Source organism: Zootoca vivipara, chromosome 3 (genome assembly GCF_963506605.1).
Source record: "Zootoca vivipara chromosome 3, rZooViv1.1, whole genome shotgun sequence".
NCBI classification, from domain to species: domain Eukaryota; kingdom Metazoa; phylum Chordata; class Lepidosauria; order Squamata; family Lacertidae; genus Zootoca; species Zootoca vivipara.
The window spans coordinates 62,061,921-62,077,993 of NC_083278.1; the positions used below are offsets into that span (position 1 = coordinate 62,061,921).

Here is a 16,073-nt window from a genome sequence, read left to right on the forward strand (position 1 = left end):
GTCTATAAACATATTTCTTAGAACTTGTGTGTTTACTTGGTCAATCACGTCCTTCTTTGCTGACCTCCACATTATCTTGGCTATGAAGTTGTAGAGAGGCTGTGTGTTTTTCCTGCAGTATGGTCGATATAGAAGCTGATCCCACCAATATTTGACCCAGTAAGGATCAGCTCCAAGGAACAGTACTAATCCATATAAATCTATGACAAAGGAACAGCACATTATACTGCATGCAAGAAATACTTTTAAAAAGGCTTATACACAATTCAACTTAGCTAAGCCTGACAAGTTAAATTGCTTCACGCTTTCTTTCTTTGGGGAGGAGAGATGGAACTTGGGTGCTGTGTATACAATTAAATCTTTGTGAAAGCTTAAAATAAGCAGTACATCCCCTTATAAGTATCCCACAGAGTCCACCAGCAATTTTAAAGCACTGACATTTTTTTCAAAATCTGGGCTTCAATTACAAATGTAAACTTTATATGGAAGTTCATAGAAGGACAGTTTCCAGCTTCCTCCTAATTCTTAGGAGGCTTTCCTGAACAAGGATTACTGCACGGCAGCAATGACAAAGGGTAGAAAATTTTCCGGTGCTTAAAAAATATTTTTGTTGCCATTTCTTAAGTTTATGACTAAAAATGAATATATGGCAATTGTAAATACAATTATTAGGTGCTCATAATCCAGTGTTGGCCAAACTTGGGTCTCCAGCTGTTTTTGGTCTCCAGCTGTTTTTGGACTACAATTCCCATCATCCCTAGCTAACAGGACCAGTGATCAGGGATGATGAGAATTGTAGTCCCAAAACAGCTGGAGACCCAAGTTTGGCCAACACTGTCATAATCTATAATACTGTAGATCAAAAGTTGGAGTTCATCCTGTTTTAGAGAAGGTCCCACTTCCCTTGATTAATGAAGTTCACACTTTGGGAGTAATCCTGGAAACTGGATACACAGGCAACAATTTGTTGCTGGAACTATGTTTGCATAGCTTTGGCTAGTATGTCAACTACAACTTGAGATATGGATTTGGCCCAACACATGCCCTAGTTAGTAGAACCTGGTGCCATGCAATGAAGCTGAATGTCAGAAGATTCATGAGAAACAAAAGGTAGCATTTCTTCATACAGCACCCAACTTAACTCTGGAATTTACTACCACAAGATGGAGTCTTAAAAACAGGGTTAAACCCATTGAATATAAGTTTATAAATGACTACCTGACATGTACCTCTAGTACTGGAGGCAATATGCCTCTGAATAACAGTTGCTAGGGAACACAAGTGGAGAAACTGCTGATGTGCTCATGTCCTGCTTGTGGGCATCCCATAGGCATCTAGTTGGCTACGGTGAAAATAGGATGCTGGGCTCTACGTGCATTTGGACTATTGCAGTTGGTCCAAAATGCTGTAGCCAGACTGCTAACTGGAGTAGCTGATAAGGAGCATGTGACTCTAATCACAACAACTGAATTGATTTCCAATTAGTTTCCAAGCCCAAATCAAAGTAGGGCTGCTTTTGACCATTAAAGTCCTAAATGTCTTGGCATCAGTGTACCTGAAGGACTGCCTGCTCCAATACAAACTTGCCTGGGCATTAAGATCTGTAAATGAGGTCGCTGTCTGTATCTCACCAATGTCATAGGTACATGTGGTGGGAATATAAGAGAAGGCCTATTTGTAGTTACAATTAGTACTGTTTTTGTTTTTTGTTCTGCTTTTTTTTTTGGTGTGTGATTTTTAAGGTGTATTTTAAATATGCTTTAGTTTGCACTTGATGGATTCTCTTTTATTATTAGCTGTCTTGAACAATATGCTGTTGGATAGCCAGGACACAAATATTCTTGATTAAAAAGAAGAAGAATTGCTTTCTAGAAGGGAGTTTGGACCAAAATACCCTTGCCATTACTGCATGCTTGTTGATACAGACAGAAGATTAGCTATACTATTCACCTTCCAATCCTCGTTGCACTGGTGTGCCACTGACACACCAGCGATTGATTCCACTCAAACGGAGAGCCATTTCTGCAGCCTAATAAAATATTATAGAAAGTATAATTAAAGCCCATGACTACTAGGAACAACCTCATGCTTAGCCCAAGAATATTAAGCAATACTAAGGGTCCATCTGCTACTATGCTTTCTAAATGTACTTCCTAAATGACTTGGATGGCAAGGATTAATACCACAATGGTCAGTGAAGAATAACTGCTTTAGGAGATTGACGAGATTCCCCACCTTTCTATTTCATCCCCCTATAGAGACCAACCAGTAGAAAGAGTCCTAGTGAAAAATGCTCAGCTGGAATATCCCAACAATCTGCACAGTCCACACGGCTATAGCTCAGTTTGTGAACAGGGAAGGGGTGAAATAGGCTGAACATTTGAGCAATGTAAACTGAAGTATTGGGGCAGCATTCCATTTCTGTTTTCCTACTCAGGTGAGTTCCTGGCCTGCCATCATTACTGCATCTTGCCATCAGAACAAAGCCCCTTATATTCACCGACACTGTGTGAAAGGTCCCCCCCCACACACTTACTTGTCCCATAGCTTCTCGTTTCTTCAAACCGTAACACTTTTACAAATTGTTCCAATTTCCTACACTCCGTATCATTGCAATTCAGCCTCCCCTTCCTTTCTTCAGCAAGCCTGCCTCTGGAACCCATTCCCCTCATTCCCACTATCATCTGGTTCTTTCCTCCACTATGCTTTACAGATGTCTATTCATTTGTACACATGGAGGTTCTCAGTAAAATTGAACAGCTATCTGATCTGAATGAGGATACACCCATTGTGGGTGTGTTCCGTCATCTCTCTCTCTCATTCCGATCCATACACACACACACACACACACACACACACACACACACACACACACAGAGAGAGAGAGAGAGAGAGAGAGAGAGAATATCACATTGTTACTCTTGAAAGGATTAGCTGTTCAAATATGCAATGTCAATCCATCAAGAAATTCCTTTACTGGAGGTGAAGCAGGTATTCACAGCAGCATCACTTTGCAAACAGCTGAAATGGTCCTGCTTAATATTTCTTAATGTCAACAAAGACCGTTTTACAGATTCTAGCCCCAAGGGCAAACCCTCTGCCTGTTTAGATAGGCACTGAAACAGACTAACATCTTGCTTTCAACTATCAAGCAGTGTAATATACATGATGACCTAGTTCTTTAAACTGTCAGAATACATTGTGTTAAGAGATTAAATAATAAAAAATACTAAGCTTCATAGCAAGTCAAACCTCTGGCAGATAAAACATTTAGTAGCACCTCCAAGGGAAACTATATTATTAGTCACTTCAGAAGAATAAATGTCAAGGTCAAATTTATATGCCTGCATGTTAAAGGGTATACAAGTAGGCTCTTTCATGTGCTTTTATGTTGTACATGTTCAACAGGATCATACCCAAGCAACTCATGTTCATTCTCACCTTTGCAGTGGTGCATTCCACCATCTGTGCTTCATCCAGGCAAATTCTCCACCACTCCACAGCTACCAAGGGACTTGGGATAGCCATATAACGCTTCTGGTTCCTGAAACGGCGTCCATCTTCACTATTACTGTGAGGAATGTCCACATAGTTCAGCTCACTACGAAGGACATCATATGTGGTGATCACTACTTCCTGCTCTGCCAAGATGTGAGGCTGCAAGAAACCATGCTTCTTCACTCCTTGATAAACCTGCGTAAATTTGGGCACAATTCACATGAGAGCAAGCATGGACAATTAAATGGGGGGGGGGCAGGCACAGAGCACTGAGAAGCTGAAAATTTCCTGCCTTGCAAAAGGATTCTAACACTATGATGACAGCTTTATTCACAGTTAAGCATGGTGTGGTTAAAAAAATGTAGGTTCTCTATAACTTGGCTCTCAAGTTTCATGACAGAAATGACTGCTGAATCAAGAACTGACTACTTTAGAAACAAGGATTTACAAGAAATAATCTGTTTCAGAAGGTAATAATCTGTTTCTGCTTTTCTGTGACAAAAGCAGAAGTATTTGCATGAACAATTTTGTTGGATACAGCCCTTGATTTACATTGGCATTTTCCCCTTGATTTTAAATCACTGATTTAAATTGTCTTAATATAAATCAATCTATCGTGCAAAAAAAAATCTTAAGGATTCCTACCAATATCAAAATATACTGAAATGCTGGACATTTATTGTAACAACTACCCAGGAGTAAACACATTTTCATTCTACTCACTTAATAACTGCATTTGCTACACTCTACCTCAACTTAGTATACTTCCCCTATTGGTTGCTGTGAAACAACACCGTTTCTTACCAACACTCGAAGAGAAGATGATCTCACATGCCTGTTAATCTCATCAACCCACTGGTGGCAGATAGAACTTGGAGAGATTATCAGAGTAGCTCCTGTTGGAACTGGTTTCATTGCTACAAGGCAATGGGGACAGTAAAAGGGCTTGATCTTTAGATTTTCTTTTTTGTAGTTCACACACTCAGCATGCTGCCACAGATGGCAGTTCAGGCATTGCACACGTGCCTTATAGTCAACCAAGCCAAGCTCACCACATATACATTCAAAACGATAATCAGAGGTATTGAATGGAAAAATAGAACCAGGATGTGGTACAAAAATGCTAGTGTGTTCTTGAGAGGCTGGAGGCTGCCCTTCTGAGTTGTCTTGTTGCTCTTCAGCTTCATCATCTTTTTTAGAAATGTCAGTAGAATACATTTTGTTTTTTGAAACAAGCATATTTTCTTGCAAGTCAGCAGTTCTGTGTAGAGAATCTTCTTCCATTATCCAGCCCTTAGGATCCAGTTCTGATTTTCTATTGTCTTTGCTTCTTGTACAGTAATCATGCTCTTCTGCTGTGATGTCTACTGCCTGAGATAGTTTAAGACCATTTGGAGAGCATGTGCCCTCATCTCCCAATTCTTTGGTTTCATTCTCATTTTCTGGTGAATTCTTCTTCTGAACCCTATCTGAAGTTTTTATTTTCTAAAACAAACAAACAAACAAATAAAAGAAACTAAACTTATTTTGCTTTTTCAGCTTCATAAAAACACTCTGGACTAAATCAAAAACTTGATTAGGAGGCACAAGGGAAGGGGAGCTGGAAAAGTCCCAATGTGCATGCTGTATTATGTGCATGATTGGAACAAAATACACTTTCAGGATACTGAGTAGACTTTTACAAAACTTTTTAAAGGGAATTCCAAACAGAGAAATTGTGTGTGCATCATTACCTACACAACTACTGTGTGAAGGGCTTTCCCCATTAAACTGTGCTACAGCATCCCACCCCTTCCAATAAATAGCTCACTGATAGACTGCCTACTGGTATCAGTGGCCATGCAAATTGCAGTGTGTTGACATCTTGCATTTTAATGTATATAGAAATATATATGTGTGTGCATGCATGTGAACACACTGTTATACATTTTAAGTTCTTTTTTGTCCTCCAATTCAGCACTGCAGTCTAACACTGAAAAACTACACCCCAAACTACAATGCAACACATCTGTAATTCATTAAACAGTGTAATAGCATTACACCCAAGTGATCTACTGCACATTATAAGTGGTACATTCATCCTCATTATCAGCCATTGGGGGTCATACCCAGTTCTTCCTGGCCTAAATTACATGCAATGATTTCAACCCGTTAAAATGTTCAGGGGTTGATATGAAGATATCTCACAACAAATTTTGAGACTACAGTTATTAAAGCAGATGGTGGAAAATATGCAGTGGCAAATCCAGATAAGATTTCCTACACAGCGATTACCCCCTGAATTCTATCAACTCTATCAACTTGGCTGCTCTGTTCTCATTTGCTCCCATTCCCAAAACTACTATAATGGACATGTATCAAAACATGCCCATTATAGTAGTCCATTATAGTAGTAGAATGAAAAATGGAAATAATTCCCTCCATGGATTATTTTTTTAAAAAACTCCCAGGTTACCTCTTTTTTAAATTTACTACACAATTTCTTTTCCTTGTAGTTTCTGCCCAGCTTGAAAGAACCAGCAAGACCATGACCTTTGACCTGTTCCACTATCTTCTCTGCAATTAATTTTTCCAGAGTCCTTTTAAGAATGCGACGGTTTCTGCGTGTGTCGTACTTGTATATGGCATGGACATACTTAAAAATTGCTACAATAGATGCTCCCTTCTTCACATTCATTTCTTTTATAGCTGTTAAGAGCATCACTCGCAAACCTATTGTGAAGGCATAAATATCTACGATAAGGAGTTGTGCAAAAAGAGGTTGCAAAATAATGTTAAGATTTTAACAGTATTTATGTATTTATTTAGGAATCACTTTCCATGAAAACATCTCAACGTGATGAACAATTTCAAATACAATACAATACTAATGCAGCACTGGCTATTCTTTTTTTAAAAATTGATGTATCATTAATTTTTACATATAATCAATTCTGCAAAACTAGTTAATAGGGAAAGTTAACAAAATTAAAGGAACCTATTGCAGCATTTCAAATAATTTTTGGGGAAAACCCCTTAAACATAATTCAATTGCATGCAATCAATTTAGGATCTGCCCTGATGTGAAAAGCATCATTACCATATACTAAAACCTCAATAAATAAAGATAAATTTGGGGGGCTTGGTAGTAAATGCTTTATTCATTTCATATATGCTACAAATGTCTTTCATGTTAAAAGTTTTTTTTTTGATAGACCACAACCCATTTTTCCTTCAATCTCACATGAGCCTCAACAACTTATCAAACAATATACTCAACAGTGCTCCCTAATGTCCGCTTGAGACGTTTGAATGAGTCCCCCCACTGATATGGGAACCATGTTTGCATCTGAGCATCAAAGTAAAATGTAACATGTGCAATAAATGTATCTGCAAATATGTCGCACCAAATTGGTTCAAAGAATAGTAGGAAACAGAGGCTGATGTATATATATATATAGTGTATAATGGCAAATAAATATTGGCCTGGCTGTGCTGTAAGGCTTTTAAATATTTTGTTTTCAACAGCAGTTCTACCACTCTTTGCCCACAAATTCAAAGTAGTCTAGTTAGATGTTTCTGCAGGAAGCAGCACCAAATCTACTGTAAATGGTACATATTTCTTATTATTGCTTCTGGCAAATTAAACCTACTGAAGAACACTTACTAGGATAGTGCACTTTTTCCTTCAATTTAAGTTCCATTTTCTTTATGCTTTTCTTTTTGCTTCCTTCACTAGGTTGAGGCGGAACAAAGAAGTTTACCAAAAAGCCCTAAGAGATAATTTTTAACAATATCAGATTTATGTTCAGCTACCATGCTGATCTGCTTCACAAAATTAACATTTACATCACTGAGTCTGACGCACAATTAATGTATCTTAAACAAGCAAGCCAAGAATATTTGAATATTAACTATTGACTCTCCGGTTTTGAAAACACATAGAAAAACTACCGGTAAGGCTGGGGATGTAATGCTTGCTGTGACAATGCAATGGCAAACACTAACAATTCACTAACAATATGGTTAAGATTGGTGATATCAAACAGGTATCCCAGCTGAAGTGAAAAACTAATATTTAAAGGTATTAAATATTTTTGGTAGTGTGCAGAAAGGAGAGAAGAAGGGAAATTCCACCAGACAAGCAGAAGTTTTGGGACACAACACTGAGAGTCTGATGATGACCGACATAAAATAGTAAAAGAAAAAGATTGGGTTTCCCAGATTGGCCCTAGTATATAGAATATAAGCTACAGCTATGCACAGGTATGAGGCAAGGTCTTCAAAACATTGAAAAACACACACAAGGTTGTACATTGACCTGAAATTTGTTGTTCTAGTAATTTACAAATAAAGATCATCTCTCAATAAGCTTAGCCTAGTGAATGCTGTGTATTTTGCTTGGCCTTGGGAGAAGTACATAAATTTTGTCAACAAAAACAATTTTCCTGACTTTCATGAACCCTACTCTGTGAAACTTGGTGCTTCTGGTATCTTCTAAAATGTCTAATACTAAATTTATTATGATCAGACAGATTATGTAGGTTGTAGATCAATTTGTTCAATTCAGGAAGTTCAATTCTGGACCAATTTGGCATTTGGTTCTAGATGGTAACCTGTAATCTATTGTATAATAGTAAGAACTTCAGTCCACAAAAATCAGGGTTGTCCAAAAATATGCATACAATCTGGTCCAACATAAATCCGAGACTGAGTGGTAAACTCTTGCTCAATTTATGCAGAGATTTCAAAGTTGTACTTATTAATGCTGAAGATACACTGTTAAGCAACCAGTCCCAAGTTTGTTTTTGTGTAGATATGCTTAAACTCCTTAGATCTTCCCCTCCATTTTTAATAAAATGGGAATTGAAAAAAAAAACATTTATTTATTACGAATATAAACATAAAAGAGCAGTTCTAATAAACCCCTAGTTCAATGTTCTGCTACCAAGAATGGTCTCTTCTCCCCATGCCACCCACCCTGGCAAAAGTATTGGAACCATTTGCTTCATTCTCACACCTACTGCAGATTTCTCACCTCAGGTAACATCAGAGCATCCTGTTTAACATCCTTTCGAGTGTGTGTCAGGATAAGGGACAATACTTCTACTGTTTTTCCAAGGCCCATCTCATCTGCCAATATTCCTCCAGGCCACTGAGGCCCAGCAACTGGGCGTTCACGAATAATGCTGAAGATCAAAGATTCATCCTAGTTAAGAACATGTTATGTGTATGTATAATTTCTGATCACAAATTTAACAGAAGCAAATGACTACATTGGCATTTTCTGAAGTAGGTAACATTCTAGAACAGGGGTAGGCAACCTAAGGCCTGTAGGCCGGATGCGGCCCATTAGCCTTCTCAATCCGGCCCACGGACGGTCCGGGAATCAGCACGTTTTTACATGAGTAGAATGTGTCCTTTTATTTAAAATGCATCTCTGGGTTATTTGTAGGGCCTGCCTGGTGTTTTTACATGAGTGAATGTGTGCTTTTATTTAAAATGCATCTGTGGGTCATTTGTGGGGCATTGGAATTCATTCATCCCCCCCCCCCAATATAGTCCGGCCCACCACATGATCTGAGCGACGGTGGACTGGCCCACGGCTGAAAAAGGTTGCTGACCCCTGTTTTAGAAGTACATGCATTTGGAGAAGGATCGTGGATCTCTAATATTTCAGATGTACACAGAACAAAATCCATCATAAGAGTTGCTTTAATCCTAGTACCTACACATTTTTTAAGAACAGAAAGGAGATGATATACTATATATTTCATTATCAATCAAGCACAGAATTAAATAAAACCTTTTTTATTTTTTGCAAAATTAAGCAAGATCCATTATACTTTCAAATTGGATGGGGGACCATGTATTGATATTTCTGTGTTGCAGGGGGTTGGACTACATGACCCTCAGTGTCCCTTTCAAGTTACAATTCTATGAAATCACACTAACAGTTTTAATTCATTTCCCAATTCTGTCATACTTTCTCATTTTCAGAAGTATTCAAAAGATATTCATATAAGTTCTTATTGTTTAAATCTAGGAAATATTTACATTAAGGCATTTTCATAAAACAAGTGCTAGAGTGATATTTATAGCATTAAACACAGTTACTTAAATTGTATGCACTTTGGCTGTAATAATAAGACCAATAATCCTTACCAGCCAGTAAAAGGATTATAGTACAGTTTTAGTCCATCTAAAGTAATAAACTCTCTCCATAAGAAGTGGAGTGCATTTTCTACTGAGAGAAAGAAGAAAACAATGAGATTCATACAAATGCTACTCATATGATTTAAATTTATTTTGACTGCGTCTTCGCTTATCTTCAAAGTTGAAAGTACAGAAACTGAAGCTCCAAGGAATCTTATTTGATCATTTCACAATTCCTCGAGTCCTATGTTCTGTTACAGACCAATGCCCCTTCAGCTTCTATAAGATTAAATGAACCCAGTACAAATAGTTACAAGACCCTTAAATGACCAGATTGTAAATCTGGATAACACGGGCAGTTCTTAGAAGAGAGGTGTGGGTATAAGGAAGAGAATTTTTAGTTTAGTATAGTGTAAAAGTAGATTAAGAATTTTATAATATGAATTAAATGAAGAAGTATGTTTAAGTTAGAAATATAATATGTAAGGAAAGAGGAGTATGATGTTGTCATAGATGATAAATATGTAATCTATAATGCAAAGGATAATTATAGAATTTTGGTGTAAAATTTAAAAGGTATAAACATGTTTAAGATAGAAAGAAATAATGTTAAGATGATGATTATGAAATTGCCAAAGAGAGTATAAGATGAACCACAGTAAGAGGGGCTGAGGAGGTCAACTTACAATGTTAGAAAAGATGAATGGTTTTTGAACTATATACGGTATGTATGTTTTTGTTTGTTTTATTATTATGTTTAGATATGTTAATGCTTTTATTTGTGTTTCTTGTTTTCTATTTTAGGTAAGGCTGGGGTTGGTGTGTGGGTGATGTATGTTTTGCTGTTATATGTCAAAAAATCAATAAAAATTATTTTTTTAAAAAAGTAAATCTGGATAACACTACCACTTAGTGCTTTATAGTGTTTTACATACACAAATCCTTACAGTAATTCCATAAAGTAAACCAGCATTATTAAGCCCAGTTTAACAGATCAAGAAGCTTGAAAGACAACTTGTCGTACATGCCTAAGTCCAACTAGTGGGTTTATGACCATGATTAGATATGAACCAGAGACTTTCTGACCCACAGCTTATTCTCTGAGCTAGTGTGCTATGGTAGGTCTATTTTATTACTTCTCAAGATAATCAGGTTTCCAGCATTTAAGCCTTCCCCAGATTCCAGTTGCCCTAAATGGAAATTTACATGGAGTACCTACTATATTCCAGACGGAATAATGTAAGATTCAGGCTACATACATTTCCTGCCTACAGCATCAAGGAAATAAGCAGTAACTAGGAAGTAAACGGCATTTCCGGGTGCTGCTCTGGTTCACCAGAAGCGGCTTAGTCATGCTGGCCACATGACCCGGAAGCTGTACGCCGGCTCCCTCGGCCAATAAAGCAAGATGAGCGCTGCAACCCCAGAGCTGTCCGCAACTGGACCTAATGGTCAGGGGTTCCTTTACCTTTAAGAAGGAAATTGCCAAAAATATAAATATGGGAGAGGGGGGAAAGAAATTTCCCTAAAGGGGGTTCTATTCATAATTAGCCACTTCTGAACCAAGTGACGCACATTAATGCCACATCTGGTATGTTAGAAACACAAACAACCCTTATGTTGTGTATAAACTAAGTGCTGATGTATGCAACATGAGCATGTCTCAGATCAGCAATTCAGGATGCACAATGGGTTGTATTCAATGGCAACTTTGCCTTAGCAGAAAGCAGTTCTATTCACACAAGCAGGGCATCAAATTTTTGCTACTTGAGGTGGGGGACTTATGTGCGACTTTCTTATAACTTTCTTGTAACATCATCATGAATTTCTGTCAGTATCACTGTAATCAAGATATATATTTATGTTGCCTTTTTCTAGATACTTGCCATTGGTTGGTACATTTTTGAAGTTCTCACGTTGCAGCATCCAGTTTACAGCCTCAGTTTGGTATGGCCTCAATACAGGAATCAGTGCAGAGTGCTGTACGTTCTCCTTCAAAAACTGAATTTCTTTTTGGTGTGTATGCCTCACATAGTCATAAAGCTCTTCAATATTTTGCCGCTCTATATCTCTATCGGATTCCTCATCTTCCTCCAGAATATCTAAAAGAACCGTATGGTACTGATTCACAGTCAGTAATGTTTGCAATACCTTAAACGTACTGCAATGAAGTAACAAAACAATTGGATAAAAATAGTATCCCAGTACTAAGAAATATTAATCCAGTACCATGTTGTTCCCAGTCTTACGTACAATACCGAATAGTTCTTGGAGGGGAAGAAGAGAACTTGGCTCTCTTTTAAGATCAAAAACATGGCCAATAAATAATACTAGGAACTGGAGAGAGTACAATTTCTAAAGTACTGAGTTTGTATTACCGGTAAGAAATTATAATTTATTTCCATTATTTAAAAAGCTTACAGTTCACAATTTTTAAAAACAAAATCTTGATTTCGTTCACAACACTTTCCTTGTACTTGGTGAACAGTGAATGTGATGCCCATAGTTCTGTGGATTATATTATAATTAATGTGTTGATTAAATTTGCTACTGATGAACAAATACTCTTGCAGCAGCTGTGATGCAGAAAACCAGATGCTTTCCTTTAATAGCCAACCACTTCCCACCCTCACTGTACAAAGTAAAAAAAAATAAGTTGAGTGGCTATGAACAGGGATAGGGAGAGGAACATTTAGGGCTTGAGCAGATGATGAAGGGAGAGAATGAAGAATCAAAAGACATTTAATACGGTAATGCAAGGCCAAATTATTTTTCTTCCGCTCTCCTCTGCCATTCTGTGTGGAACTTGTGCATTGATTCACTATACTCAATCATCACTTTTTTCAACTTTACAAGCGAATTGTGACTATTTTACACATTATGTGCACTTTACACATTATGAGCCAAGAATACATATATTTAACTAAAGCATCTAAAAATGCACAAAACAGTTGTTTCATTTACTCAGCACAATTTCGCCAATTTCAAAAGAAGTCACGCCAATTTATATAACAGACACATCTTTAGCAATATTATGCAGCCATTGACCATTTGGGTACAACAGTTCAGACTGATGTTCTCTACAGAGTCTGGCGGTCAGAGCATTATCTTTCTAATAAAGTTATTGCTTATTTTTATATGAATAAATATTATTAGCATAGATTTGACCAACACAGCATAGGCATTGCCTAGAGTCCTAGACCAACAATTGAATGATAGTGCAGGACATATAGGGATATATTTCTACATGATTCTGAATCATACATATTCTGCTCTTTATACAAAGGCACATCCAACTCTAGGCCAACTGTGGTTCCGCTCTTCCTCCTGGGCCGTGTTCAGAAAGTGGTGGTGGGGGATGAGTGTTCAGACCCCTGGGCACTCACTTGTGGGGTGCCTCAGGGTTCCGTTCTCTCCCCCATGCTTTTTAATATCTATATGAAGCCGCTGGGAGAGATCATCAGGGGGTTTGGGCTGGGTGTTCATCAGTATGCAGAAGACACCCAGCTCTACCTCTCTTTTAAATCAGAACCAGTGAAGGCGGTGAAGGTCCTGTGTGAGTGCCTGGAGGCGGCTGGAGGATGGATGGCGGCTAACAGATTGAGGTTGAATCCTGACAAGACAGAAGTACTGTTTTGGGGGGACAGGAGGCAGGCAGGTGTGGAGGACTCCCTGGTCCTGAATGGGGTAACTGTGCCCCTGAAGGACCAGGTGCACAGCCTGGGAGTCATTTTGGACTCACAGCTGTCCATGGAGGCGCAGGTCAATTCTGTGTCCAGGGCAGCTGTTTATCAGCTCCATCTGGTACGCAGGCTGAGACCCTACCTGCCTGTCTCGCCAGAGTGGTGCATGCTCTGGTTATCTCCTGCTTGGACTACTGCAATGCGCTCTACGTGGGGCTACCTTTGAAGGTGACCCGGAAACTGCAATTAATCCAGAATGCAGCAGCTAGACTAGTGACTGGGAGTGGCTGCCGGGACCACATAACACCGGTCCTGAGAGATCTACACTGGCTCCCAGTACGTTTCCAAGCACAATTCAAAGTGTTGGTACTGACCTTTAAAGCCCTAAACGGCCTTGGTCCTGTATACCTGAATGAGTGTCCCCACCCCCAACATTCAGCCCAGACACTGAGATCCAGCATCGAGGGCCTTCTGGTGGTTCCCTTATTGCGAGAAGTGAGGTTACAGGGAACCAGACAAAGGGCCTTCTCGGTAGTGGCACCCGCCCTGCCCTCACAGCAGATGTCAAGGCAATAAGCAACAATTTTACTTTTAGAAGACAACTGAAGGCAGCCCTGTTTAGAGAAGTTTTTAATGTTTGATGCTGTACTGTTTTTAATATTCGGTTGGAAGCCGCCCAGAGTGGCTGGGGAAACCCAGCCAGATGGGCGGGGTATAAATTAATTATTATTATTATTATTATTATTATTATTATTATTATTATTATTATTATTATTATGCCATGTTTCCATATACCGTTATGTCTGGCAGACATTTCATTTCTTGATTACGGTATCTCCAAAATCCTCACCCCTGAGCTGATTGAAGTATGTCCTATTACTTTGTTGTATTGTGTATGTGTGCAGTTTTACTCAGGTTGAAAGTATCAAAAGTCAGCAACAAATGTGACACACTTTAAATAATTTATGCTCTGCTTTCCACAGATTAAAAGAAGCTAAAACCTTCTTTACTTCAGAAATAGTATTTAGAAGACAAATTAAGGTCACCTAATAATAAGAACATTTCCCTCAAAACTCATATATATGTTTTAATGGTATAACTAATATGTGTCAATATTATCAAATAAGATTACCTGGAATTATGAAGTGGTAGAATTTTTCCATCAGTTTTTGAATGAGTTGATTAGCTTTTTTTATTCTGCCACCACCATCACTAAGGAATTCTAGCTTGCTTAAGCCAACTTCAAGGAGATACATTCCAACCTGTGAATGTAGTTTTTAGATGAATTTTGGAGTGTGCAAGAAAAAATATGAGAAAAATATGAGCTTACTGGTGACTAAGGCTGGTATTCTAAACTTGCTTACCTGTGAGCAACCCCCACTGAATATAATAGGACTTACTTCCAAGTAAACGGCTAGAATTGCAGAGTTCTTAGGCGACCACCCTTGGCAACTTGAGGCTGAAGGACCAAATTATATGTATGTGGGACATCCATTATTAGATTTTCCATTATAATTATTTTTCCGTAAGCACAGCCATGGATCAAAGCAACAACACTCAAGGAAAGACAGTTTACCCCATTCCCAGATGCCTTATTTTGTTTTTTGCTTGCTTCCTTGCTTTTATATCCCATCTTTCCTCCAAGAAGCTCACAGTGGCACACATGGTTCTCCATCTCTCCATTTTATCCTTACAACCCTATGAGATAGGTTAGAGAGACACTGACTGGCCCAAGGTCCCCTAGTGAGTTTCATGGCTAGAACCTGGTCTCCTAGCTCTTAGTAAAAAACTGTAACCAATACATCCTTCAGCCAACCACTGTTTGAATTATGCCCAGAAGCTAGATTGCAGACAGTGCAAACAAGTGACATTTAGCACTCTGAAAATAATCCTACTTCCCTAGTAACATAAACCTTCAGGTGTGAAATGTCAATGCTCTCTGGGGGAGCCCAAAGTCCAAAAGATGTAAGCCTTAGTCAAGCATAAATTGGGGATTCTACATGTAATCCTGATTATAATGTTCTATTCGACCCCAAGTGGCTCAGATAGCATTCCATGGTATGAGTAAACTACAGCTTCCTGGATCCTAGAATATGCTAAACTAAATCTTACCAAAAAACTACCTATACAGTGGAACCTCGGTTTATGAACACCTCGGTTTACGAATTTTCGGTTTATGAACGCCGCGGACCCATCTGGAACGGATTAATTCACTTTCCATTACTTTCAATGGGAAAGTTCGCTTCAGTTTATGAACAGACTTCCAAAACCAATTACACCCATGCTTCAGGTTAAGTACGCTTCAGGTTGAGTACTCCACGGACCCGTCTGGAACGGATTAATCCACTTTCTATTACTTTCAATGGGAAAGTTCGCTTCAGTTTATGAACGCTTCAGTTTAAGTACTCCGCGGACCGTCTGGAACAGATTAATCCACTTTCCATTACTTTCAATGGGAAAGTTCGCTTCAGTTTATGAACGCTTCAGTTTATGAACAGAATTCCAGAACCAATTGTGTTCATAAACCGAGGTAGCACTGTACTGTTTGTTGTGTTTTAATTATTTATAGTGATTTTAATTAGTCTTGTGTCTGCTTAGGGAGCCAATTTTGGTTTGTAATGTGGGATTAAAATTTAATCACCACTGGTACCACTGTAATGCTCATGTTGCAGGCAAGCATTTGGCTAGCTTTTAATATTCGTTGGACCCATCTCACATTGCAATCCTATGCATATTTAGGATTATGCGCATAAAGAA

The 16,073-nt window shown here is 38.5% G+C and overlaps 1 protein-coding gene across 6 annotated transcripts in view; it reads right to left on the bottom strand.

The window, feature by feature from the left end:
- The window catches only part of SHPRH (SNF2 histone linker PHD RING helicase), a 45,722-nt gene that overhangs the window by 24,834 nt on the left and 4,815 nt on the right, over positions 1 to 16,073 (bottom strand). For 2 of the 6 annotated variants that reach the window (XM_035108809.2, XM_035108807.2), the window contains 10 exons: positions 14,449 to 14,578; positions 11,520 to 11,735; positions 9,643 to 9,724; positions 8,516 to 8,666; positions 7,145 to 7,250; positions 5,954 to 6,210; positions 4,303 to 4,983; positions 3,442 to 3,693; positions 1,951 to 2,029; positions 37 to 200 (listed from right to left, as the gene is read on the bottom strand). In XM_035108809.2, coding sequence (XP_034964700.1) covers positions 37 to 200; positions 1,951 to 2,029; positions 3,442 to 3,693; positions 4,303 to 4,983; positions 5,954 to 6,210; positions 7,145 to 7,250; positions 8,516 to 8,666; positions 9,643 to 9,724; positions 11,520 to 11,735; positions 14,449 to 14,578 — 2,118 coding nt within the window. The other 4 variants (XM_035108808.2, XM_035108810.2, XM_060272733.1 and 1 more) reach the window with 4 other exon arrangements.